Below are 26,759 nucleotides of genomic sequence, written 5' to 3' on the forward strand. Positions count from 1 at the left end.
CTGGAGAAGAGAAGGCTCTGGGGAGACCTTATTACAGCCTTTCAATATATAAAGAGGGCTTATAAGGAATATGGAGAGAGGCTTTTTACTAAGGCCTGTAGTGACAGGACAAGGGGCAGCAGTTTCAAACTGGAAGAGGGTAGATTTAGCCTGGACTTATGGAAGAAATTTTTACAATGAGGGTGTTGAGGCACTGGAACAGGTTGCCCAGAGAAGCCGTGGATGCCCCATCCCTGGCAGTGTTTGTGGCCAGGCTGGATGGGGCTTTGAGCAACCTGGTCTGGTGGAACGTGTCCCTGCCCGCGGCAAGGGGGTCGTACTAGATGACCTTTGAAGGTCCCCTCCAACCCAAACCATTCTACGATTCTGTATCAAAGCCTCTACTGCAGTGCCGCATCCCGATGCCTGTCCCCTCATCGGCCGCTCTAAGGGTACGCCCGGCTGTTCAGTGCCTGGGATGGCAGCAGAGCCCTGCTGTTACTTAGGAGGAGGATGTGAGGAGACGAGGGCCCTTCTCTGGGCAACGCACCTCAGACGCTTCTGCACGGCCCTGGGCGGGCGTCTGTGGTGCGACCCACGCTCTCCTCAGCAGGCGAGCCCTCCTGCCCGGGCACCGCGGCCCTGCCCGACTCTGTCGGGGCACTTCGCCGCCTGGAGGCGGACCTGGGTCCCGGCGCCGCTCCGCGGGCAGGGCCGCGCTAGGCCGCGGGCGGCGAGGCGCCGCCGCAGGCCCGACTCCGGCAGGCCCGTGCCCGGGACGCCGCTGGGCGGCCCCGGCCATCCGGCCGGCGAGAGTCGGCCGCAGGCCCCGCCTCTCCCCGCAGGCTCCTCGGCGGAAGACCGGGGCGGGCGCAGCCGCATGCCGCCGGAGCCATGAGCTCCCACCGCAGCGAGAGCGACTGGCAGGGGCTGGTGAGCGAGGTGAGGCGGCGGGGCGAGGGCAGCCGCCGGCCGGGGCGCCCTGCCTCCCCGCGGCGCCCTGCCTCCCCGCGGCGCGGCCCGGACGCCGGGCACCGGCCCCTCCCGGGGCCGCCGGTGGGGGGAGAGGGGCGGGCGGGCCGGTCGGCCCCGCCGCGGCGCCCGGCTGCCGCCCCGCCTCTTGGGGAGACTGCCGGGGCCGGAGCCGGCGGGAGGGCACCCGGGGCCCAGGGGGGCCCCGACCCCCGCGGCTGGGGCGGCAGCAGGGGGAGCCGGCGGGGGTGGGGGGACATCGAACTGCAGCCCGGCAAGGCTGAGCCGTACGGCCCCGTCTGCCCTGCGGCGCGGCCCCGCCACGAACCGCCCTCACGCCGCCGGCCCCGACCCCCTGCGCGGCTGCTGAGTACCGGGGACGCGTGTCTGCGAACCTCTCGCCTGTATTAAATGCCGCGTGGCTGCCAGAAACGGGGGGGTTTAGGCACTGAGGCTGCCCTTGGTTTGAGGTCGCCGGGGGCTCACCTGTGGCGGTGGCCCGTGGGGCAGAGGCCTCGGGCCTGGCGCTGCTGCCCGCTGGGAGGGAGGGAGGGAGGGCAGCAGTGCGGCCCTGCCGCGGCAGCCAGCGCGGGTGACGGGCCTGCTCCCGGGGGTTCGCTCCTCGGGCGTACGCCCTGTGTTCTTACTTCACCCCAGTCGCAAGCGGAAGGGTTTCGAGACCCGTGGTGTCATTTATACAATGGGAGAAGAGTCTGTAATGGCACAGTGGCCACGAGCTTCGACAGGTGGAGGATTTTTGGAATACAAGAGTAGGAAGTTTTGTTATCTGCTACGTCTGCATCAAAAGATCCACAGCGTTTACGGGTACACATTTTCGTGTAGGGTAAGTTACCAGACTCAGAACAACTCGAGGTCAGTGTAGCATCGAAGTCACGCCTGTTTAATAGGCAGAACCGCAAAGTTTTGAAGTAGGTTGGCATGCTAATCTTCGCACTGCGCTTTGTATTGCATTAATTTTGCATAACTATAAAAATAGTATATTTATGTTTACAGCTAGCAAACAAAACTTCTGTGCAAATGGCATGGGCCTAGGTCAACCTGACTGAGTCTACTGTCTTAGAGTACGATGCACATGAGTGAATTCCTCTGATTTCAGGAGGGCTTTGCCTCCGTTATATTATGTAGGCATGGCTTAAGGCCCTGACCTGTCAAAAAGACGCATGAGTTCAGGGTCCTGAACCTGTCAGTTCTCCCCGTGATTTCAGCAGGAGTGTGTGGGGGCCCAGATCTGTGCTAGTGCAGTACATTCAGAATTGGAGTCTACCTATCCACACAAAATAATCCAGAAAGAAGTGAAAAGTGTACTTGTAGTAGTATCCTGATTGTGCAGCGTTGCATCTGACATCTCGTTTCCCAAATGGAGTTTTATTTGGGGGTGAGGGTGGTGTCACATAGCAGGGAAGGGTAAGAGAGAGAGACAATTCATGAGGTGTGTTCAAAGGAAAAGTCCCTGTTCTTGGCTTTAGAAAGTCATTTAGAATTACTTTGGAACTTTTTTACTTTTGCTTTATTTAACCTAAAAACTCAATCCTGAAATTGAACGCTTACTTCTGGTTTAGGAGCTTCTTGATTGTAGTGAAGTTTAATGACTGTGCTAAGCTACATTCTTGCAAATACTTAACCATACATATAATTCCTTTTTATTCAGGAACAATTAGAGGCCTAGTGATTTGTATTCCATTTTTCCTTCATTTCTCTCTGTTCCCACAGCAGGCTTACAGCCTGTTTTTCTGCATGAAATCTGTAGCACATGCTGTCAGGGTATAGGCTGCCCTCTTTTGCCTTCCTCTTCCTTTGGTTGTTGTGATTAAATTCATGCAATTTACCCATCAACTCCAACATCCTAATGGGTCTGTGAGAAAGTGGCTCTAACTTCTGAAGTAACTTGCAATAAGTTTTTCCAGTTTATTGTATCCCACAGTGGTACAGAGCTTCTCCAGGCCTCTTAGCTTCAGTGTCTGCTAGGTAGTTTAAGTTTTGTTCCGTATGTGTTTTGTAAACATTTTGAAGTGCTTTCAAAATATAAGATAACACAGGCAGGAAAAGACATGGTAGTTCTAAACGAACATTCTCACATTGCTGATGCTGGACAGTTAAATCATAGAATGGGGTTCAAAATCTTGGTATAAAAGACCAGAAGCTGGTGGGTTGAGATCCATGGTCATATTCTTTTTCATTTCCACGAGGTCAGTCCTCCAAATTTGAAAGCTAGGAGTAATTGAAATACTTGTCAAAGCAACTGTAATATTTTTAAAAGTCTGGTATTGCAGATGTTGAGAAAAGTGGTCGGATGTATTTTTGGGCCTTGTACACTTGTACACACATCTGTATATTTTTGTTGTTTGGCTTTTCATTCTTCATTAGATAAAAAGAATGCTTGGGGGTTTTTGTGTGTTCCAGTCTTTTTCTGTATTTACTCTCTTTTTTTCCTTTCGACTTTTGTTCCATTTCAGTGCCTTTTGCTCTGTATCCTTTCATGTATCTTTCTCTGCTTTTATTATGCTCATCACCAACTGGTTGCTTGTTCTTTTGCCTCCGTGTTTATGTATTTTTGCACTTACTCTACAGCGATATACATTTCAGGTCTAGTGTGCACTTGGTACTCTAAACAATCTTTGCACCACATGTACCTTGAACATTCTTTAAACTAACCCTGAATAGGATGACGTAGGAAGGAATACTGGGACAAAGCCAACTTAGCAAATACTGAAGGGACAGAAAGTCATTATTTCCAGTGATAATCTCACAAACTGAATGCAAAAGAACAAGCTTCAGGAGTGAGAATCCACATAAATTTTGCTCATTCTTTAGCTGAGTTCAAGTATTGATGGTAGACAAATATATATAAAGTACTCTGTTGGGTTACCACATGATTTTTGCTTGGAGTCTGGGCTTTTGTCTAACATTTGCCTCACTGAATGACCCATGTTTAGGATATTTAAAAGCCTGTGTAGAGCTGTAGGGTGAAGACCTGGTCAATAACTGCGTGTTTGACACAAATGAAACTGAGCCGTAGCAAGAACTTTCTTGCTGTCTGGACTGAGATGGTGGCCTAAGTCCTCTGGAAACAAGTGATCTTCATAAATCTCAAAATACTATCCCAAGAGTACAGCCCATTCTTTTGAACACGCCTTTGAATGTTTCTTATTTGAAAAAAAAAACCAAACCAATCCTTGGTGCAAACAAAGTACCTTTTCCATCTGGAAGAGGGTGAAAAGAGGAAAGTGTGAGAGTTATTAGTTGCTTTGAGTGCACTGCTAGAAAGCAGTCACGGAAAGGTGGTTATACTGTACTCTTCACTGAAGAGAACAGAATTCTTGAAAATAATTTTGGTCACCAATATCTTGGTTGCAGAGTTCTGTTTGTTTGGTTTTAAGTGTTTTCAAATGTCCATACTTACTTCTTAGCCTGACAGCCATGTTTATGGATATGCTAAGCTGTTTACTTACACAAACTCATGTGAGTCAACTCCTTAGTGGCTCTGTTTTCCTGTCTCTATAAGGGACATGGAACATAACTAAATTCCATGAATATGAATGAAAGACACCATATATGAACTTTGTTCGAGGGTAGTTCGGGGCTTCATTTTGAAAGGTTGTAGAAGCTTCCAACTCTGTGTGTTCTGCTGTGGAGAAGGGTGTGATTTCAGTTTTTGCCTGAATTCCACGTAACCTGTCTTGGAATCATTTGATCTGAGGATAATGACAGAATCAGTGATGGAGAAAGGAGTAGGTGGTAGCATGATCTTGGGTTGGTGGGATGAGTTGAACAGAACTGGGAGATCATGTGCAGTAGGGAAAACACACTTTTACATGATCTGCAAGACCATCTCTGTCCTTGCTTTAGAGAGCTGACTTCTACAAGTGTGGTCCCCTTTCTGCTGAGGTCAGGAAGTGTGCTTCCATTCGCTTCATTGAGAGTTGGCACTAGTCCTAATTTAATATTGCTTGGACAACATGTACTTTTGGCGGTGTTTTCCACTGGAAGCAAGAAAGGTTTCCTAGGAAACCCGTAAGACTAGAGTGGTTGTCCTCTGTCCTTTCTGCTAGCTTCTCCCTCGGATTTGCCAACTTCTAGAATTAAATCCAGTGTCAAAGTGCTTCTCTTTTCCTTGTCACCTCCCACACATCAGAGCATTTACTGTATGCTATTTACAGCTACTCATATGTGACTGTGGCTCCTAAAATTAGTTTGAAGAAATTTAGTCTTCATTTAATTTGTCATTCTCAAGAGGCTATTTCTTGATTATTAACTGTGTGTGGTCTTCGGCACCACGGAGGGAAGTGGTATGCTTCTGCTCTTGCGTTCCCTCGCCTAGTAATTGCCAACTTAAAACTTGGAGAAAGAGTTTTGGGGAATTATTTATCAAAGGCGCAACTACTGAGCAGTAGTTCTAGCTGAAATAGCTAAATGTTCCAGACATGAATTCTGAATGAGTGAGAAACCTAACCTGCCTGTAATTGGCAGAGCATACCTTTCCCACTGGTTGCACAATTTTTTTTATGTGGACAAGAGAGAAGAGGAAGGAAACTTGGTGAGATTTTCACATTTATAATATCTCTCTAACTTTCTGTCACATTGCCTTTTCAAACAGAGCGTGAAATGTAATTCACCAAACTTATATGAGGGGACACAACAGGCTTTGGAGCCACTGATTTCAGAGCTTTTCTAAACACAGGCAAATGCCAGTGACTGTAGGGAAGAACAGAGCAGAGTGGATGTTCTGAGGTCCCTAGGTGATTGGGTTGGCATCATAATGGCTTTGTCATTTGGAAAAGGAAGTGGAAAGACTAGAAGAGCTGACACTGTGACTTACTGCTCTCCGAAGTTCTCGGGAGCTATGGGAGAGCTGCTATGGGGACCTACATGCTGGGCTTTCAGGCAACAAAACAAGTGTTTGCTTCTCATGTTTCCATGTTCCAGGTTGGACTAAGACACCCACAGGGATGTTGAGGAACAAACACGGAGAAATTAATAATGTAGTCCGATGCGCAGCGTAGAAAACTTTTAAGGGCTGGGCCACATTGCAAAACAATGTTATTTTGACTAATCAAATCAAATGATGGTCATTCCTAAAAGACCAGTGAAGATGATGTGGTGTAATATTGTCATCAAGACAAGATGTGGTGTTCTGGGGAGCTGCTTATGTCGCTTATATCATCAGTGAATGATACCAGCCTGCTTTGTGTTTCAGCAGTCAGGAGGTAGCTAGTGAAGCAAGCGTTGGGCAGCAGGAAAAGCAGAATTGATGTTGTGGGATAAAACCAAGGACACTGCATTGTCTCAGGTTTTATCAGAGATGAGGACGTGAAATGAGATGGCAGGCAAATAGCCAGTAATTGTGTATTTCTCTGGGTTTGAGTGCTTGACTCTTTCAGATAAGTTGAACAGTTTAATTTGAAGTCAAGAGGAGCAACATTACTGAAACACAGTCGACAAACACCCTGAATAGTGATATTGCAATGCATTTTGGGACTCTTCAGTTTGTCATTTCCACAACAAAATTGCCTCCGAGAGTACAGTGAGGAGAAATTGGATAAAACTTCAGGCAGTTCAGTAGCAGTTGGATCTCTTGCCCAAGGGATAGCGAGTAGAGTTCATGGTCTCTCTGAGAGCATGGTGGACAATAGGTTTCCAGACCCACATACGATGTGGTAGCCCATCGGCATTTAGGAGGACACTAGGTCCTGGAGTGTTGAGAGAACACAGAATGTGATCCACAGTGATTCCAAAGCACAGTTTGGAGATAGTATCTCTGCTTTTACCCTCAGAAAATTAGATCTTTTCCTTCTTGGCACTAATTCCCATTAAATACCCAAGTATAAGCCAGTAATTAGCTCCAATTTAAAAGAAATTATTTTGTGATATGAATTTGATGTGTTTGTTGGTTTTAAAAAAGAAAGTCTAAAACCTTGACAGTGTCCCAGCTTCATCAGATTATTAGACCATGTCTACGGTGTCGTTAATGAGATCTATCCAGATTTGTCACTAAAAATAGCAATGGACAAATAGTAAGTGTTCAATGTAGAGGGTCACCTTGGAGCAGTTACACTCTCCTGTAATGTCAGTCTCTTTTTACTCAATTTTACTAAAGTAGTTATCTGGCTGTAAAGCAGTTCAGGCAGTAATGTAGGATGTCATATATATTCCTTTAATTATTATGATCTTCCTTGTAGCAATTATAATTTGCTTTATTGCAGATAACAGTGAATTGGTAGATAAAAGTCACTAGACAGATATGAAAAGTTGTATGTTGTAGCTTTTAAATTGAAAGTATAGCAGCTGGTTCTTGGTTTACTTTGTTTTTTAAACTCAAAAGATTATTTTGGAACATCAATTAAAAAGAAACAAAAGACAATAAGAATATTTTGTAGTAACTATAGTGCATAACAGAATTCACTTGTTTGTCTCACTGATAGACTGTGTGTGAGACGTGGGCTTTCCTTCAATTGCAGAGGAAGAAATCTCTATATGAATGCCAGAATCATCTATTGAATGCTTTTTCTCAGACTATATGAGAAAATTTTCCTTATTGCTTGCATTGCTTTAAAAAGACAGTTAAAGTCCTATGTTCCTTTGACAGCATACCAATTTTGCTGCACTTATTTGTCCATATATGGGAAATTGTTGGTGGGATTCAGTTGTTTCCCTGAGTAGAATCATTTCTGGTGTACAGTTGTTAGGTCAGTTTATGGCTGTTATTAGTACTTTTTTTTTTTTTAACATTCAGAAGCATATATATTGAATAAGCTCTTTGAGGTCTGTCTTTGTATAATTTGTTTTTCCTTCAAAAATGGTAATGCAAATTGGAAACATAGCTCCTTTGGATAATCAAAATCCACAAAAAATGCTGTGGCTTTATTGTTTCTTGTACCATAAGCCCATGGAAACAAATTACTGTATATTATTACTATTTTTATCCCATTTATTTGGGAAAGTCAATATATGCAAAAGGCAAAAATGGCCTCAACAAGTGTTCTAGGTGGTCATTTTTATAGTGAAATCCAAACAGTACATTGATGAGAGATGCCAACCCCTTCCTTCTGTATGGCACATCATCAGTATATAATTCATCAAGTTAAAATACACTTTAAACAAGGAGGAGATCATTATTCCTTCTCATTTAGACCCTGAACACAACAGTCCCCACAATCTGTTTATGGTTCATTATCCTCAACCTAATAGATAATGGAGAATTCCCTTGCCCCCACCAGTGCTGCTGTGAAAGGTGAAGCCTTCTTTTATGCTTTGAGTGTGTCCTTTGTGGAGAGCTGTGACTCATGGCAGAAGCAAGATGTGTTTAGCACTTGTGATGGGTTGACCCTGGCTGGACGCCAGGTGCCCACCAAAGCTGTTCTATCACTCCCCCATCCTCAGCTGGACAGGGGAGAGAAAAATATAGCAAAAAGCTTGCGGGTTGAGATAAGGACAGGAGAGATCATTCACTAGTTACCATCACGGGCAAAACAGACTCAGTTTGGGGAAAATTAACTCAATTTATTACAAATCAACCAGAGTAAGGTAATGAGAAATAAACCCAAATCTCAGAACACTTTCCCTCCACCCCTCCCTTCTTCCCGGGCACAACTTCACTCCCGGATTTCTCTACCAACCCCCCCAGCGGCACAGGGGGACGGGGATGGGGGTTTACGGTCATCACATGATATTTTCTGCCGCTTCATCCTCCTCAGGGGCAGGACTCATCACACTCTTCCCCTGCTCCAGCGTGAGGTCCCTCCCACGGGAGACAGTCCTCCACGAACTTCAGTGTGGGTCCTTCCCACGGGCTGCAGTTCTTCACGAACTGCTCCAGCGTGGGTCCTTTCCATGGGGTGCAGTCCTTCAGGAGCACACTGCTCCAGCGTGGGTCCCCCACGGGGTCACAAGTCCTGCCAGAAAACCTGCTCCGTGGGCTCCTCTCTCCACAGATCCGCAGGTCCTGCCAGGATCCTGCTCCAGCGCAGGGTTCCCACGGGGTCACAGCCTCCTTCAGGAACGCACCTGCTCTGGCGTGGGGTCCTCCCTGGGCTGCAGGTGGAGATCTGCTCCACCGTGGACCTCCATGGACTGCAGGGGGACAGCCTGCCTCACCATGGTCTTCACCATGGGCTGCAGGGGAATCTCTGCTCTGGCGCCTGGAGCACCTCCTCCCCCTCCTTCTTCACTGACCTTGGTGTCTGCAGGGCTGTTTCTCTTACATGTTCTCACTCCTCTCTCCGGCTGCCGTTTCTGTCTGTCCCAACTTTTTTTTCCCCTTCTTAAAAATGTTATCCCAGAGGCATTACCACTATCGCTGATTGGCTCGGCCTTGGCCAGCGGTGGGTCCGTCTTAGAGCCGGCTGGTATTGGCTCTCTCTCAAACACAGGGGAATCTTCCAGCAGCTTCTTACAGAAGCCACCCCTGTAACCCCCCCCGCTACCAAAACCTTGCCACACAAAGCCAATACAGCACTAGGTCTGCATTTCCTGCGTGATCAAGTAATATTTTTTATAGTCTTATCCACATGCTCCAGTTAGCTTCCCACCCTTTCGTACACTGTTTCGTATACCAGCACTCATGGCAAGGCTCGGAGGCACCCGCTGGTGATGTGGGTGTCCTAAGGCACAATGTTTAAGCTTTGCTCCCCTCCCACCGTGTACTTTGTGTAGGCTGTTTGGCTCCACATAGGCGTTGGCTGGATGGGCCATATCTGTTCTTCCTGGTGGTTAAAGGAACAGGACAGGCTACTTGGTTCAGGGATTTGGGCTGTTGGTTTTTTTTGAAGTGATTGTGAGGTTTGCTTTTACTCATTTTTATTTGCATTCCTGTATCAGACTGTTAGTATTTAAAAACAATTTAGTGAAGGCATATTTTAGAATTGACTGACTTGAGATGAAACTGGAAAAAAAGGAGAGTGATTGTGAGAGGAATATATTTCACTGTAAGGGAAGGAATTATTTTATCAAGTTTAAAGCAGTTTACCATGTCACTATAATCACTTGCTGACAATATTGAAGTTTAGCTTCTGATACCTTTCAGTGCTTTATCAGGGGACTTGACATTTGTGTAAGGTATCAGTAAGGACATAAGTACATAGGTACGCTTGCCTTTGTTGATGCCAAGGCATCATAATCCAGAAAATTTATGGCAGGATTTCAACTTTAGTATTGCCAGAAATAAAATTAATCCAAGGTGGAAGTGTCCTTTTTGAGAGTTCAAATCCTTCTTGGAATTGCTTTTCTTATTCCCTTCCTGCTTTTTTGCAACTAAGCGTGTACCATTTCTGGAAAATGTTAGCCATACTAATATACCAAACTTACTTTTCCCTTTCTCATTGACTTGAAATTAAGGTTAACAAAGTCAATTCCAAGCAAGTAGTACATACAAGTAATGATTTTTGTCCCAAAGAACAGCACTGACTTGAACAGTATGGAAGTGCTGATGCTCTTGCTTTGTGCAGGAGCCCATAATGACAAAGTATTCTTGTCAGAGTATATAATGAAACTATAAATTGTTTTCATGACTGCTGTGATACTTGGTCTCTTGCAGAGCACATTCAGAAAGTATTTAGTGCCATGTCTTATGTGAGTAATATCAGAAATAGAAATATATGCTTTAGCATGAGGAGTGTCAAGTGATGGTTGAGAAGAATGTGCTGATTGAACGTGTTAAGTGAAAAAAGTTGCCTAAAACTTCTGATAGGTAACATTCAGCCACTGCAGGAAAGGATGACATACATGTTACTCTCTCTTCCTCTCAGTGGGGAAAGGCAATGAAGCAGAACAGCTAAGATTCCCAAGTTCTGCTTTGCTTTGTGCATGAGCCCTACACATAAGAGGCAGTGGCTGGAGGGGAAGGCTCACCTCTGCCTTCCCTCCCCATTCAGGTGTTTGCAATATTCCTGCATTATTTCCCATTCTTTTGACTCAACAAGCACATGCATGTAGTATCAGAGCTGAATTAGTTTCTTTTACCTGTGCCGATAGGGTATCACACTGTAATTGTTTCAGACTCAAGGTAAATTTTGGTTGCCACTCATGCTACCCCTTCTGCTGTAATGTGGTCCTGTTTCACTGTCCAGGTGGGAGGCTGAGCCCAGAGGACATTGCTGGTAGCAGGGAGGAGGAGGAGGAGGGAAGGGGGAATGAGGTGGGAAATGCTGGTTGCTAACTGAGAGCTGGGTATTGTGGATGCAAGTAGAAAAGGGAGTTTGCAAAGGCTTCTTCCTTCCAGCAGCCTTCCCAGGGCTGCGGGTCAAATTGTGAGGTTCCTCACACTATTGCATATGACGAAAAAGAGGAGAAACTTGAATTGCTGATTTTTTCTAACTCACGGTGGTCAGGTGAGCGTGTGGCCTTACAAATGGATTTCAGGCTTCTGATACAACAGATTTCTTTCCCGTCATTGTTATTAATAAGTTAAGATGACTTGTGACAGACTTTGATCTCATGCAGTCCTCCTCCATCTTTTTGGAGAAAAACTTCAGCCTCTTGAATCCAGTACTGGCTGTGGTAGAAATGGCTTGTTACAATTACGTTTTTTTTCTCTTCTGCAGTATCTGGTGTGCAAAAGGAAGCTCGAAAGTAAAAAGGAGGCATTGCTAATCCTTTCAAAAGAGCTGGACACCTGTCAACAAGAAAGAGACCAGTACAAGCTTATGGCCAACCAGTTGCGGGAACGACACCAGTCTCTGAAAAAGAAGTATCGGGAGCTGATTGTAGGTTGTTCTTTATGAATACTGTATAACTGGGGACAAGGGTGAACCTCAGAAAAACCTGAAAAGTCCATAATGACTGCTGTAAAAATGTTTAGGTACTTGTTTACAGTAGTCCTGCAGTTGTACAGCCCTGATCATATTATTACTCATTTGTTCTGCATTGATGAGGTAGTGCCTGTTATATAAGACACAGAAAGACAGTGCGTGCTCTGAGGAAATTAGTTTAAGTCATAATTCCATTTAAAAACTGACTGCAGTATTATTATTCCACAGCAACTTAATGTACCGTTATGAAAAATAATGCAACATAAATTTGTAATGACCTGCTGTTCTAGAAATGTAAACAAATCTTCAGCCATAGACAGTTTTTTTAGTTGAAATTAATATTACTGGTATTAATCAAGATGCAGTATTTTAGAAACAATTTTGATAACATTTATTTAAAATACATGTTTTAAAATTTGATCTACAAAGTTAATATAGTTGCTGGCTTCAGAAATAAGTTGCCAGTAAAATACGTCCATTTTTTTGTAGGATGGGGATCCATCCCTTCCGCCTGAAAAGAGGAAACAGGTAGGATTTATTTTTCAGTTGACATTATTTATCTGCTACAGAAGTACTTTGCAAAAGTGTGAATATATTAACTAAGAAATCTGGTAAGAAGCAAGCATTTCTGTCTGTTGAAAAGCTCAGTCTTTAAACTGTGGCTTCTTGTGCTTTTGTCTAAACATGTTTCACTCTGAGATATCTGAACTATCATTAATTAGAATATATGGCTGTTGCTTTTATGTTCACCTGAGACTGAAATTGGTCAGTGTATGGAGACTTGAGATTGTTCTCCTTGTTGTTTATCCTTCTTGCATTGAGTCCTAAAATGGTTTTGTGACAGAACTTCTCATACTTAAAAGCAATCTGGGAATGCATTGTCTGTGTTCCATAATTGTTAATTTATTGTTGTGAGTACTGTTTTCCATTAGGTACTCTCCCAGGTCGCTTGGGCTCTATGAGTTATAAATGGTAAGAACAATGGTAATTGCATTTTATGGTTCCCCTGAAAAACTTTTTGCCTGCTCGCTTTTTTTTTGTTCCCAGAGATCTATGTAGTGTATCCCTGTTGTGGAGTGTTGGTTGTCACATCTTAGAATTATCTTAATTTTTAGAGAAAAATGGCACCCAAAACACAATGTGTGAGCAGGGAGAGGAGGACAACCCAAAAGAACAAAAATTGTTACTGTAATTGCTAGTCCTGAAAGTCTTTTAACCATGTTTAAAACATGGTTATTGCATTCTCTTAATGGATCAGAAGTTTTATTCATCAGCCTTTCCCTGGAAGTTTGCATGTAGTTCTTGCTATTTTCTTAAAATTTTAGGGGCTTAGGGTTTTAGTTGTTTTAAACTAAACTTTCAGAGGCAATATAATTACTCCTTCAGGCACTTAAGCAAATAGCTGCCAAGAAGTCAGTGGCTCAGTGTAGAATCATTTCAGTTCCTCATTATTTAGCATAATTTATTTGAAATTCTGTTATTTCAACAGAGTTCCAATAAAAGTTTATGGCCAGGTATATGTTAGTGCATTCTGACTACTAAAATTGGAGCTCAAGGATATACAATTAAAAGAAAAAAAACCAATGCAGTATATGGGTCATTACAGAGATAAGTAGGAAGGGAGATTTGTCACCCCAGGGATGGTGTTCTAATTGATCTTCCATCTTTCAAAACAAATAAATCTGACACTTGTTTCTAAAAAAACTAGCAAAATTTAGTCTAAATTCAGAAGCTGCGATTATATTAAGTTTGGCAAATCTTACCATAGTAAGTGGCTGGAAAGCCCTTTAATAATCTAGCTAGGAGTCTCTTTTTCTGAGGAAGTTATGTATTTGTGCTAGGTAACAGTGAAAGAAAGAAAATCTTGTTCTCAAATGGGGTCATTTATAGGTCTCCCTCAAGGACAATATATACTTTAGGTTGTACAGTAATAGGCTGTTAGTGTACTTCCTGAATTTTCATTTTCCTGAGAAGTGTGTCTGTAGCATACAGGGTGGATAATCTGGAGTAATTAGGGCAACCTTTCTGAAGAAGAGTATAGTTTTGCTTTGAGAAATGCATTAAGAATAATAGAATAAAATTATGAATATTTTCCCATTATTATTGTATGTACATTTCTTAGCATTTTCTCATCTAAGAAAGGGCAAAGTTCTCTGTGCTTTCTTGCACTTTTCCCATTCTCTTTTTGCCTGGAAGCCTGCTCAGAGAAGTTTGTGACTTCAGTCACATCAGGGACCCTGATCCTATAATGAATTTTGTGTGACACAAAAGTGCATGCTGTTCTCATGGTCGGAAATGAGATGAAAGCATGTGTTGAACAACTTGCTATCTGTTACGTTTCTTTACCACAACTGAGAAATTATTGTTGAAATCACAATCTAGAATCTTAAATGTAATAGGTGGGTTGGAATTGCTACTTTCTTCTCCTTCATCTCTTTATTTTTCACCTTTATTATCAATTATGCTTTGTGACTTCTTAAAATCGTGTGTTTTCCACACTGTACCTTCTCTCCCTGTTCTGCAACACAGAATTTTCGCGTTTTGTTTGGAAGTATCATGTAACCAGGTAATTTCTATCAGCAAGCAGTTAATTCAGAATGTGTTTTTGTAAAATTGGTGTTACTTAAAGGTATCTTAACATGCAGTGCTCTGCAGGATTTTCCCTCTCAAGGCTGTGTGTGCAGTGGTACACATCTCTAACATAATCCAAAGATTGGTCCATGTGTATCACCACCTTCTGCCAACCAACAAAAGCAGAAAATGAGAAACTGTGCTACTGAAATCTCTTTTCCTGCGGTAGGTGTTTTACCATTAGTCTTGTTATCGCAGCCTGTGAGCTGTCAGTGCTTCCCTGGCCCCTCTTACCAAACATTCACAATTAAATGGTGCGGTTGAAGGTAGTTTTATAATGTCTTGTGGTGTCAGGTGTAGGGTAATTTTTGGATAAGTCATGGAGGGGTGAAGTGTTTCAGGAGGATAGAAATAATGAAGAGTTGATTTTGATGTTAAAATTCACTGGAGATGGTAAACAATAGACACTCCCCATTTTGAAAGGCATTTTAAAATGTTGCTTTGTCTACAGAGCCTCTGTTGTGCATCCTATATGAATAGAAATTCTACCATTCTACAGTGGTGTTTGTTTATATGCATTTGCTGTGATACAAAACATTTTTATGACATTGGCAAATGAATACTGGATATCTGTTGGACAGTGTTGCCATGCTGGGAAACTTAAAGAAAAAACATAGATGGGATTTCTAGCTTGATTTACACTGACTATTATTTTGGTCTACGTTGCTTAAATTTTCAGTATGACTTCAGTTTGGGAGAAGCTTTGTTGTTGAGATAACAGATCATTGAATCCTTTGACCTTCTGTATGAAATGGAAGTTCTTTTAATACAAATGAGATCCCTTGATTAAACAAAGGTGAAGTAAAATGCATGGTTAGGAAAATGACTGTGCTGGGCCACAGTCCTAAATACGCTTTGTTTAATTTGATCTCAGGGAGACTACTCAGTTGGAGATAACAGGGCTGTGTGTCAAGAATAAAGATGCTATGCATATGTTCACTTGTGAGGGCTTCTATTTGTATTTTAAATCTATGAGGAATCAAATTAAATGGAGCTAAACATCACAGGATCACAGAAGGGTTGAGGCAGGAAGGCAGCTCTTGAAATGAACTAGTCCAATCCCCCTGGTCAAGCAGGGCCACCTAGAACAGGTTTCCCAGGACCCTGTCCAGTCAGGTTTTGAGTATCTGTAAGGATGGAGGATCCACAGCCTCTCTGGACAACCTGTTCCAGCGTTTGACCACTCCCACAGTAAAAATGGGGGAGGGGGTGGTGTTCAGATACCTACAGGTATTGGGGTGGCTAAAGTCCCTCATGTGGACCAGGGCCTGTGAGCATGAAGCTTCTTCCAGTTATGCGAAGAAGGCCTTATCAACTACTTCTTCCTGATCAGGAGGTCTATGGCAGATACCTGATACAACAGCACACGTGATGATCTGCCCACTAATCTTGACACAGAAGCTCTCAGGTGACTCCTGACCTGTCCCAAGGCAGAGCTCCATGCATTCCAGCTACTCTCTCACATGAAGGGCAACACCCCTTCTCACCTTCCTGCTGTCCTTCCTAAAGAGCCTGTATCCCTCCATCACAGCACTCCAGCTGTGTGAGCTGTCCCACTGTTTCTGCATGATCCCAGTGAGATTGTAGCCCTGTAACTGCACACAGACTTTGAACTCTTCCCTGTGCTGCATGTGTTAGAGCAGAGACCTCTGAGGGGCATCCAAGTGTGCCGGTTCCGCAGTACAGGCTTGAGAGCTTTCCCCATGAGGCTGTTCTACAGGCATTTCCTTCTTTACGTGCCTGTGCTCAAAGGAATTACACTTCAGCTCAGTTGCTTTGTGAATTGCTATGTCCCTTCTCTTGCCATCATCCCAGGCTCTTGGCTTGCCTACCCTATCCCAAGCCTCCTTGTTCTCTCTGCCATAATTTCTAGTTTAAAGCTCTCCTTATGAAGTTGACCAGCCTGTTGGAAAAGATGCTTTTGCCTCATGTAGTCAAGTGGATCTTGTGTCTTCCAAGCAGCTGTTGAGCCTTAGAGAGGGTCCCATGGTCATAGAACCCTCTTTGAGGCTCCTAATAATGAGCCTCATAAAATAATGATGACATAGTCCTAGTATAGAGCACAGCTTGATAGCTACTCTTTTTGCCGAGCAAAAAGTCTCATCAGAGAACCTGTGTGCATCTTTCCTGAAGGTTGTGGTCCCTAACTCTGTTATAGTTATCTGTACGTGTCCCAAGGTGATTCATTCAAACCAAGACTCTGACTGCTTCAGCGATCACTGACATCACAGCAGCATACTACCCACTCACCAAGGTGTTGGTCAGACAGCTTGACTTCTGCCGATGAATAAGTTCACGAGTATGGCATTTGGGGCAAGCAGAACATTAGAAGGACCGGAGGTTCCAGACAGGAGTATTTTGTGACATACCACAGATGGACCTATTTTGATACCTCCCACTTCCAGCTTCTAGCTTAATGTACTCAGCTGTCAGAATTCACTTTTGAAACAAACTTCAGGGATTACGTTATGACTGTTTTTGACATCATCAGAAAAAATTACTAGTGTGACTATTTCTTGTTAATTAATGAATTCAGGAAGTTTTGCTAGTCTTGTGCTCAGGTGCAAAAGCTGCATCCAGAGTTCTATGAGATAAAATCTTCAGATAAAATATACTAGAGGGTAAGCAATCATCTTGTATTTATCTCACAAGGGGGCTGTGAAGATTAATGTGATTTCCTTCTCTCTTCAGAGGATTTGAAGATGAAGAACATTACGCATGTGCCAAACTTAGACCTGCGCGCTTTACTCTGGTTTGTATGTGCATGTGTTTGACTCCCATAGTGTGGAGTAGCAGATGGAAAACAGTGAGATCATTTGCCCTTGCAGTGTATCAGAGAGCAATATTCCCGTGGATTTCAAAATGTGCCTGCTCTGAGAGCATAGCCGGTAGAGAGACTTTGGTTTCTGCACACTGAAATTCGCTGTTCTGTTGATAGGAGCAGGTGGCAGTAAGCAAAACCTAGCCACACTAAGAGCTGTGCTTTGTGAAGTGACACTTGTTTCTTCAACACGTAGGTTCTGCAGTAAACATGAGGCTAGGAGAGAAGAAATGCTGATTCTAATAGATGTGATAGTCCCTCTTTAAAATTTGGAGCGCTGTTCAGACCTGATGTGTACAACGATCTCTCCTCTGGTTGCTGTGTGTTACCTTAATGGAATAGAGAGACACTTGTCCACACCCCTGCACCTGAATACTCTCGATAAATATTCTGTTAGTCACAACACTCAAAATGTTTAAGGGATTTTGATTCTTTTTGTGCATTATCTCAGCAGTTTAAGTTGCCCTCAAGATCTCAAAGCAGCTAAAATATTTCTGGTAAAACAAGGCAATGAAACAATCTTTCCTTCTATCCTAGTATAGTAGTCTTTGTAAAAGGACAAATTAATCATTTCTCTTTCACTATGTTCATCTGCTGTTAACAAAAACTTGATGCCTATATGAAGTATGGGGGGACCGAAGTACTTTATTGAACCTTCACAATGAAGGAATTTCTGCCAAGTAACTTCTCACGGTACTGGTTATTCATACTGACACCCTCGGTTGTTGCTTATGATGTATGTTAACAAGTTGCTTTGCAAAAACTGGCCTCATAAAGGAGTCTGTAGCTGATGCTAACCTTATTTGTTTGTCAGCCTTCAGCAAATGCTCTAGGTCTGGCTTGGTGGTGTTTGGTCCTGTACAACACTATACTAAACTAACACACAGAAGACTGGTTGAAAAGGAGAGAAAAAGTATTAATTTTATTTGTCTACTGCTAAAATGGCTTTTTTGGTTCCATCAGGTCTATAAAAATTCCGATTGCTGTGTGTCTTGAAGGTGTGTCAGTGTGAGCAAGTTTCTTGTTTTGCAGAGCCTTGTCAAGTTTTGACTGGTGTGCTTCTGTGGTGGGATTCCTGCCTGGTTCTCAGAGCGGCAGGTACTCACAGGAGGAGAGGATTTTCTTCTTCTCTTGTTTTATGTCAAGTGGCTGCTTGGCAAGGCTTTAATTTTTTGCTGTTGTTTTTCTGTGGGGATATATGACCCATATTAAGTGTATTTTGTTTAGTATGCCCGGGACCTATAATTTCAGAAGTCTTCTCTACATAGTTTTTCAACATAAAGAGAAAAATACAATAATTTTTGCTTTTTATCATAAGGAAGCTAGTGCTAGGGGACATAATCAGTTCTTCTGCCTTGGAGTGAAGAGTGATAGTTGGTAAGCAAAGCAGGTTTTTCTGTATTAATTCAGCCATTGCAATCATATGAATGCATTGGAGGAGAAACTGCAATTAAATTTGCTATCAGTCACACCCATCAAGTGTGCTTAATGTTTCATCAAAGTTGGGGTTTTTTTTCTGTCAGCCCTATAATTCAGTGTTCTTCTTTATTTGAAGGTGTGGCTGAAAGAAAGATAAAAGACTGTAAACTGCAGTATAGAAATGCTTGTTTGTATTTAAAAATATTTTTAAACTGGAAAGGTATGTTGGAAGTTTCTCCCTCTTCCCTGTTGCCAAATTACTTTTTCAGGCAGTATCTAAAGGCAGAAAGTCCTTTTTTTAAATTCTTTTTTTTTTTTAAGTGTCAGATAAGATTTATGTGCAAGAGAATTGAGAGCTATATTAAAGACTGTGTTACTATCCATCATTTTTAAAGTGGTGTGAAGAAAAATAACACTGTGTGTATGTGCGGCTAGATTTGCAAAATTGTTAAAGGAGCCAAATTCAAGTATAGTGCATAATGCCAGGGATGTTGGAGTTACTTTTTCTGTCTGTCCGTCTGTCCCACTCCCCCTTCCCCCCCTTCTTCTTGGGTCATTGGTTAGTAGTGAGCAAAGATCTGTTGCTGTCTGACAGGTATTCACTGACTTATGTTAATAAATATTGATAGGTATTTTCATCAGTAGTTTCAGATGCTCCTCTGTAGCTAAAAGTAAGGTACTCTTCCACCTCCTATCCCAAAAATGTTCTTTCAAATTTTAACAAAGTCTAAGTAGAAAAGGGTGAGATGTCTGTGATCCCATCCCATTGAATCTTTCACTCTCTGGTCTGTTCTGATTTATGGTGCTTCTTTTCCCCTATGTAATAAAGGTCGGCACTTCCCACTCGGCACTCTCATATTAGACTTTTCCTCCTTTCTTCCTAGCTTCTGTTGGGATCATTGGCTATGGTTGCGCTTGCTTTTGGTCAGAGGAAAAAGGAATATGGGGACAGTTTCTTATGTCTAGTACTTTAGTGGGGGTTTGGACTACACTCAAATCGTACTTCACTGAGAGGGTGGTCGGTCACTGGAACAGGCTCCCCAGGGAAGTGGACATGGCACCAAGACTGTCAGAGTTGAAGGAGCATCTGGACAATGCTCTTAGTCCTATGGTTTAGTTTTAGGTAGTCCTGTGAGGAGCAGGGAGTTGGACTTGATGACCCTTATGGGTCCCTTCCAACCTGAGATATTCTATGATACATGCAAGCTTCCTGTGACAGATGGATGTAAAACAAATAGCTTGTCATGCTGCAGAGGCTCAAGAATACATGCCGGAAACTGAACATCGCCAGAGGTGCACAGAGCTCTAGAAAGATTGATACCGGGCAGTTAATCAGAGACTTGAATGAAGGACTATCTGTTATTTAGTATTACAGACAGTTGCACTGAGAGAGGGTAGGAGAAACAGTTTTTCCACTGCTGCAGGTTGTTGCAGAGGCAAGACAAGGCGAGGCAGCAGAAAGGTATAGACCTCTGTGTCTTTCCCTCCCATTACCCATGGCTCAGAAATCTCTCTTCATCAGTACTTTGGAGTTAGTTTTGAATAGCGCGAGTGAAAGAAGTAAAGTCTCTGACAGTTACAGGAGTCTTTTTAAGGCTTCACATAGAATCAAAAGAAGCTGTTGAAGAAATTGAGTCTAGAGAAGCTGAATTTGGCTAATTTTCAGAGAGTTGTTCTCTGTTGCACAGGTAAATGATACGAGCTTTATTGTCTGCTGAAGTAACTTGTCCTGAATTTCTAAGTGAATTCTGTGTTTGTTCTATGAATATTGAAAAGAAGTTGCCAGGTGGAAAATGAATCGCCTTTCTCCTTGCATAGATTTCTCCTCTTTCTTTAAAAAATACATGTTCACGAAGCCTGTCCTCCATTGTTAGTTTTATCATCTTTCAACCATATGGTATGTTTTCTTATATATACCAAAGAAATGGTAGCAAGTCCAGGTGTCGTTCAACATATCCTCTTGGCTGGCTCTCTCTAAGCCCAGTAGAGCACTTGTGAAAATCAAATATTTCTCCTTCTATCCACATTTAACAGAGAGCTTCAATGAGGTCTTGCCAAAACCTTTAAAACTCAGAACAATCAAAATCATATGTTGTATGGAACCCCTAAGCCAGGGAAATGAATAATTGCTGGAGACTACTTCTGTGACATAGCTTGGTTGTTCTAGTTTAACAGAAGTATAATAGAAGCTTTGCATTAAGGAGCAAGTCTATACGTAGCTCATTGTAATGCTCTTAGCATGCTTAATCGAGGCTGTCTTATTTTGGTGTCTAAAATTCTTCATTTAAAGTTTCTTCCAAAATACCTGTCTTGAGTATAAAGGTTTTTGTCATGTTAAGTCATTTATATGACTGACAAATAAAATTCAGCATCAGAGAAATGGTTTTAAAGGAAATAAATCTGAGCCAGAAGATTCAGTATAGGCATGGTAATGCCTTTTCTGCAGTTTCTGGGAGCCAGGTTTTGACTACAGACTGCTAGAATCCTGGTGTTGTGGCTGTAAACACTGATTAGTGAGATTGTGTTGAAATTACATGTGCTATTGCAGTGTTAGGAGTTGTTCAAATTCCTCATAAAAAGGGACTTTATAAATAGAAGTGTTTCAGAGAGGTTTGTGCAAATCGTGTTCCTTTTAACTAACTCAGTCTGGGGGTTGGATGGTCTTTATTGAAAGTCAGCTTTCTTCAAAAAAAAAAAAAAAGGTATCTGAGCAGTAGCCATAGATATTTCCGTTTAAATACAATTTCCTGCAAACATGGGTTCTTTGTTTTCTTTCTTTTGAATAGCCAAGAAGTACCTCTCAAAACCATTGACTGAATGTGTTCTGAAGTGCCTTGATTCATTCAATATATGGATGACTATTACGCATTTGTTTAACGTAGAAAAAAAATCATTCTGTCAAAGCATACTTGAGGAACTTTTTGCATTGCTTGAATGGTTGCTGTCTTTAAAGTTAGAGGCAGCTTAATTTTGGCCCTATAATTGGCTATTTATGTTTTTTGCTATTACACTCTTTTCCCAAATTCTTTATTTGCAGTCTTCAGGTTTATCAGTAGTTTAAAAAATACTTTACTGTCTTCCAAAACTGTGGGAAACTTACCTTACTTTCTTCTGAACCTTTGATCTCAGAGCACCAGCAGTACAGAAGGTGTAGCAGTGAATTAGGCTTGTATGATCATCAAGTATGATATATCAGTTTCTCAAGTTATTTTTCCTGTTTAAAAGTTTGAACCTGTTGCTCTTTTAGACCAATTGGAATTTGGAGCCATCTTCTTCATATAGCAGCATACATAAGTTCCAGTTGACAATAGTTTTATAGTCTAATCCTGCAAATGGTCAGATGCATGCATGGCTATATTCATGTTGATATACATGTTAGTAGTTCTCTTAAATATAAAACAGGACATGTGGAAATAGCAGTTGTTAGTAAATAAGGGGAAAGATTGCAGGAATGGCTATCAGACACCTTGTTCGTTTGATCGTGTATGAGTTTTAAAGATAAAACTCAGAAAAACTTCCTATGAGACTATCAAGTGGTGGTGAGAATGACTGAGTAAAAGAGCAGGACTGAAAAAGAAAGATACCAAATAGAGAAATGGGGGAGCTGAAAGAGAAGCACAGCAAGTAGGGAATCTAAAACTAAACCTAACGTACTGAGAGAGAACTAGGAACAGTCAGTTGATGCGTTGGCCTCAAACCCAGGCAGTATGTGTAAGTGTAGCTTAGAAATACTGACTCATAGGGCTATACCAAGTCTTGCTTAGAAAATATGAAAATTCTTTTTTCATTTGTTTTTGTACTTTTCTAATTTATGGCAATGGATGACACACCTAGCTGTCCATAGGCAATGTCTTGAAAGGTTGTACTTTAGCCACTATGATTATAACTCTCTTAAAAGAGATGTCATTGGTAGGCTTTTCCTATGCTGGGTCAATGCTTGTGGATTTGTGAGATATTTTTAGGGTAAAAATATAATAAATTTATCTGTAGTATTTGCTCATTTTCAGATATGGTAGACAGGAAAGAAGGAGATTGCCTTATTTTTTGGTTAGTGATCAAGCTGATAGAATTTAATTGTAAAATTATAGACGAGACTGCTCACCCTGCTAACTTAGTAGGTTAATGTGAATGTCAGCTTTTGGCCTGGATTATTTGGGGATGGGGTGTTTGTTTTTAATCTCTAGCTTTCACCTCTGTTTTTCTAGAAGTCTACATGGTAGCTAACAACACAAGTCAGGTCACGTTTGAAGTTTTGCGCTACTAGATATCCATGATACAGCTCCGTATAGGGGCAGGGACTCTGGCTGGCATCATCTTTACTGGCTAGGAATCTGCTCTAAACAGTATTAGGGAATATAATTATATCATAATTATTTCTCAGCTGTGCCTTTTGTCTAATTATATGCAAGTTTAAAACTATTATTTTGGCAACTTTGTGCAAATATTATCAAAGTACTCTGCATTTTGCTCTTCCCACCAGCCAGGATGCCAGAACTAGTGTAGATGTTTTCACTTTGTCTTGTTTGGGGTTTGGGCACTGGCACTGTTCTGGGAGTCTGGATGCACACGTGCTGTATGTATTTCCTACCATTAAAGATAAAGGAACCCTGATGACTCTTTTTTTGTTGTTATCTCTCTAATGAAGCATGAAGTCTAGGTACCAACAACAATAAAAGTAAAGATTGTTGGCAGATGAGGAGTAAGTCTAGGGTTTCTTTTAAGTCACCACTTAACGCTTCTCTCCATAGGCACCAACTTCTGACTGATATTTACTCTTTTTCTAGGCAAATCTTGCTCAACTACTGAGTGAGGCACAAGATCGAAATAAACATCTTGGAGAAGAGATTAGAGAGCTTCAACAGAGACTGGGAGAAGTACAAGGGGACAATAAGGTATAAACTTTTGTTATCAGTAAATGGCATGAAATGTGTAAACTGGGCTGGAGTTTTGCATTTACTTCTTAGGAAAACAAATAAAACAATGGGTTACAGAACTTCTGGAATACTTTGATTACAATAAATCCTCAAACCAGTAGAACAAAAGAAGCTTGTACAGGATACCAGTAAGTGTAGCTTATTATATATTTTTGTATGCTGCTTTTGCTCTGTTGTCCTTAACTATGTATTTTGCACCTAGCCTTGCTTTAATGATCTCAGACTTTCTTTCTTGCTTTCTTTTTTTTTAAAATATATTTTATTAGTGGTATTTCCTCTTAGAAATAGAAAGTACAGATAAGCATGTCTTCTTCATCATGTGATAATTATTTTTTTTTTTGCAATGAAAATGCAAAATTTTGGTAGATGACAAAACTGAGGGAGACATAATGTTTCCCTTCAAAAATATGGAGCAGTTGATCACAAATATATATCTAGTGAGATTTGTATTAAGCCCTCATCCTATTACCCTTACATAACCAATTTATTTCATTGCTAAATTTAGCAAGTTATATGGAACATTGCTCAAAATCTGCCGTTTGGTATTAATCAAACTCCTGTTGTCTCTGTTAATTGAAATATTTAAACTCAAGCCAAATGTGTGTAACATTCACAGCTGGAGCGGTATGCAAAAGTACATTCAGAGATCAAACTAGTGAGAGGTTGGATTTGAGAGTCGGGGTGGTTAACTAAGTAAAAATGAAACATATAATGAATGATAACTTCCCTCCCTCAACTACAGTTTTAAAGTTACAGGATATAAAAATGATGTGGCTTTTAATTATTCATGTGGGGTTTTTTCTTTCCATTTAAGTTCATTTTATTTTATTTATTTTATTTTAAACATAAGTATATTGTGATAATGCAGTTTTATTTCTTGTCTGTCTTAAAGAACTTGCTTGAAGGTGGGCAGGGAGCTGGGAGAGGGTCAAGTGAGACCTGAATTTGTAGTATGCATAGCATTCAGTGTAACTTGCTCAAGTCTTCAAAGACCAGCTTTCCCAGTGTTTCTCTTCTTTTGTATGTTATTGTTTGAACTATATTACAGTGTAGAAGACTGTGCCTTGCAGTTCTCCAGTTCTAATATTATGCCATACATCCTTTTCCAAGCCAGTCCTGAACAGATAACAAGGGTTTGTAAGTACAAACAGAACACAAAGGTAGTAAAACCTTTATTTAAATATCAAGGTTATGTACCTATTCTAATTCCTTATAACACTGTGATCTTGGTAACACAGAGCCTACTTCTTTGTGCTTGAACTGGCTTTGTTTATATTTGCCTTTGCGGGTTAACTTGGTATTAGCTGGTCATCTTTGTGACATCTGTATTCCCAGCATGAATTTAAATTCATGATCCTCATAACGAATGGAAAAACACAAAAAGAGTTATTCTGCCCACCATGCCCCTCTCCAAAAGATGCAAAGTATTGCATCACTAAATAGAGGGAGGAAAGAACTACATCAGCTAGGGATTAATTTAGACTAGGATTTTCATTTTTGGAACACATTCTTCACTTTCCTGGTAAATGAGAAATAGAGCTTATTTTAGAGTCAGGTTGCTGTTTTTTGAAGTGCCTAAAAAAGCATTGCCATCTCTCTGAGGGATTTAACACTCTCTTCCTGTGTCAGATTTTGCTCCCTCCTAGCTTTGGTGATAAAAGCAGCTTGTTCCTGAAGCCATTCTGTTCTGTTCATCAGTTCTCCTGTACTGGCAGCTGGGTTACTTTAGGCACTGGAGTACAGATAATGCATAGTATATAGAAAAACAAAGAACTATAATAATTTGCTTATTCTTACGTTTTTCCCCCGTATTCTTCTCTCTGCTTTTTCCAAAGTGAGGGAGGGCATCCTGCCCAGCTGGTCTACGTCAACCTTACTTCTGGCAGGAGATGAACAAACAGCTGCTTTTGCAGCAAGTGAAGCTGCTTATGGATGAACAATTCTGCCTGTGTTTCAGCAGGGGTGACTCATGCAGGCTTTGTCACTGAGTGGCAAGAGCTTTGTAGAACTGAAAAAGAAAAAAACTCTTTAAATATCACACATTAGCTCTATTGATAAAGAATTGTTTTGATAGCCTGAGTTGTTTTTCACCATTTTAATGTTTGCTACTGGTAAGATGCAGTCACTCAGATTAGCAAGAATACTTTAAACTGGTGACATTTTACTTGTTGAAATAATTTTAAATACGTCATCAGTTAGGCAATAACAAATTACTTGCATTTGGTTTAACTGGACTAATTTTTTCCTTTAATTTCAGCTAGAATTCTCTTGGCACAAATAATAAAACTTCTTCAGGCAGTCTCTGGAAGAATTTGTTGCTGCAGTTTGAGAAATACAGCAATAGTTAGACTGCAGCGCTCCAGCAACAGATATCTAAGACTATTTATTTTTATGATTGATCACAATCTCTTATCAGCCCTGACACATGAAAACTACTCTATGTTTGTGATAGTTATTTGTAAATCTCTTTCCTTCCTAACGTTCTGGCAGCAATGCTTGGAGAACAATTACTGAAACTTAGAAGAGGATAGTTAGGAAATCTAATTCTGTCTTGTAAAAGGGTAAAAATGGAAAGCATAAGAGAAACTGTAGACTTCTGGAACACTAGATGACTCAGTTGCCTTCACTTGAATTCCTACCCACGCAAAGAAATGGTTTTGTAAGCTGTCGAGGGCAGTGCTAAGCGAGAGGAAGATGCGTGGAAAACAATGGCTGCAGTATTACTGACAGTTTGTTATTATAAGGCAGACAATCATTCATGCAGCAGCAGTGCGAAATGTTAAATGTGGTGCATATGTTTTGGCAGAAATGGGATTTAAGGTAGCAAATTTGCATAGTTCTGGTCCACTTTTTAACATTTTGTAGGCAATGTGGTGAAGACAATTGCTGTCAGTGTATGTGGCTGAACATGATAGTTTCTGCCTTCCATGAAGAATTTACTGGTTGTGGTTGTTGCCTTTTTCCTTTTGCATGTTTTATAGAGAATCAGGAATGTACAACATTGGTGCAGGCATTGTCTGTGGACTCTTAGCCTGCACAGCAGCTATCACAGTGAAGCCTGTTTGGGGCATTGTAGGGCTGCTACAGAGTTGCTACTTTATAAATAATTATTTTAGCTGACACTGATTAAGAAAAAGCTGTGATATTAATATAAGAAAGACAGTGGCTTGCAGCACTGGATTATTTTGGTTACCAATCTACGGGTTCTTGACAAACAGGAGCTCTCTCTGGTTAGGTGCC

At 41.5% G+C, this 26,759-nt stretch overlaps 1 protein-coding gene across 6 annotated transcripts in view; it reads left to right on the forward strand.

The window, feature by feature from the left end:
- The first annotated feature begins 767 nt into the window (after positions 1-767).
- Positions 768-26,759, forward strand: part of CCDC149 (coiled-coil domain containing 149) — a 55,127-nt gene continuing 29,135 nt past the window's right edge. For 4 of the 6 annotated variants that reach the window (XM_069792520.1, XM_069792525.1, XM_069792535.1 and 1 more), the window contains exons 1-4: positions 1,518-1,795; positions 11,508-11,669; positions 12,204-12,242; positions 23,370-23,477. In XM_069792520.1, the coding sequence (XP_069648621.1) occupies positions 1,652-1,795; positions 11,508-11,669; positions 12,204-12,242; positions 23,370-23,477 (453 nt within the window). In that variant the 5' untranslated portion in view covers positions 1,518-1,651. Of the gene's footprint in view, positions 922-1,517; positions 1,796-11,507; positions 11,670-12,203; positions 12,243-23,369; positions 23,478-26,759 lie in introns of those variants that run through there. The other 2 variants (XM_069792563.1, XM_069792554.1) reach the window with 2 other exon arrangements.

This window comes from Haliaeetus albicilla, chromosome 1 (genome assembly GCF_947461875.1).
Source record: "Haliaeetus albicilla chromosome 1, bHalAlb1.1, whole genome shotgun sequence".
Lineage (NCBI taxonomy): Eukaryota > Metazoa > Chordata > Aves > Accipitriformes > Accipitridae > Haliaeetus > Haliaeetus albicilla.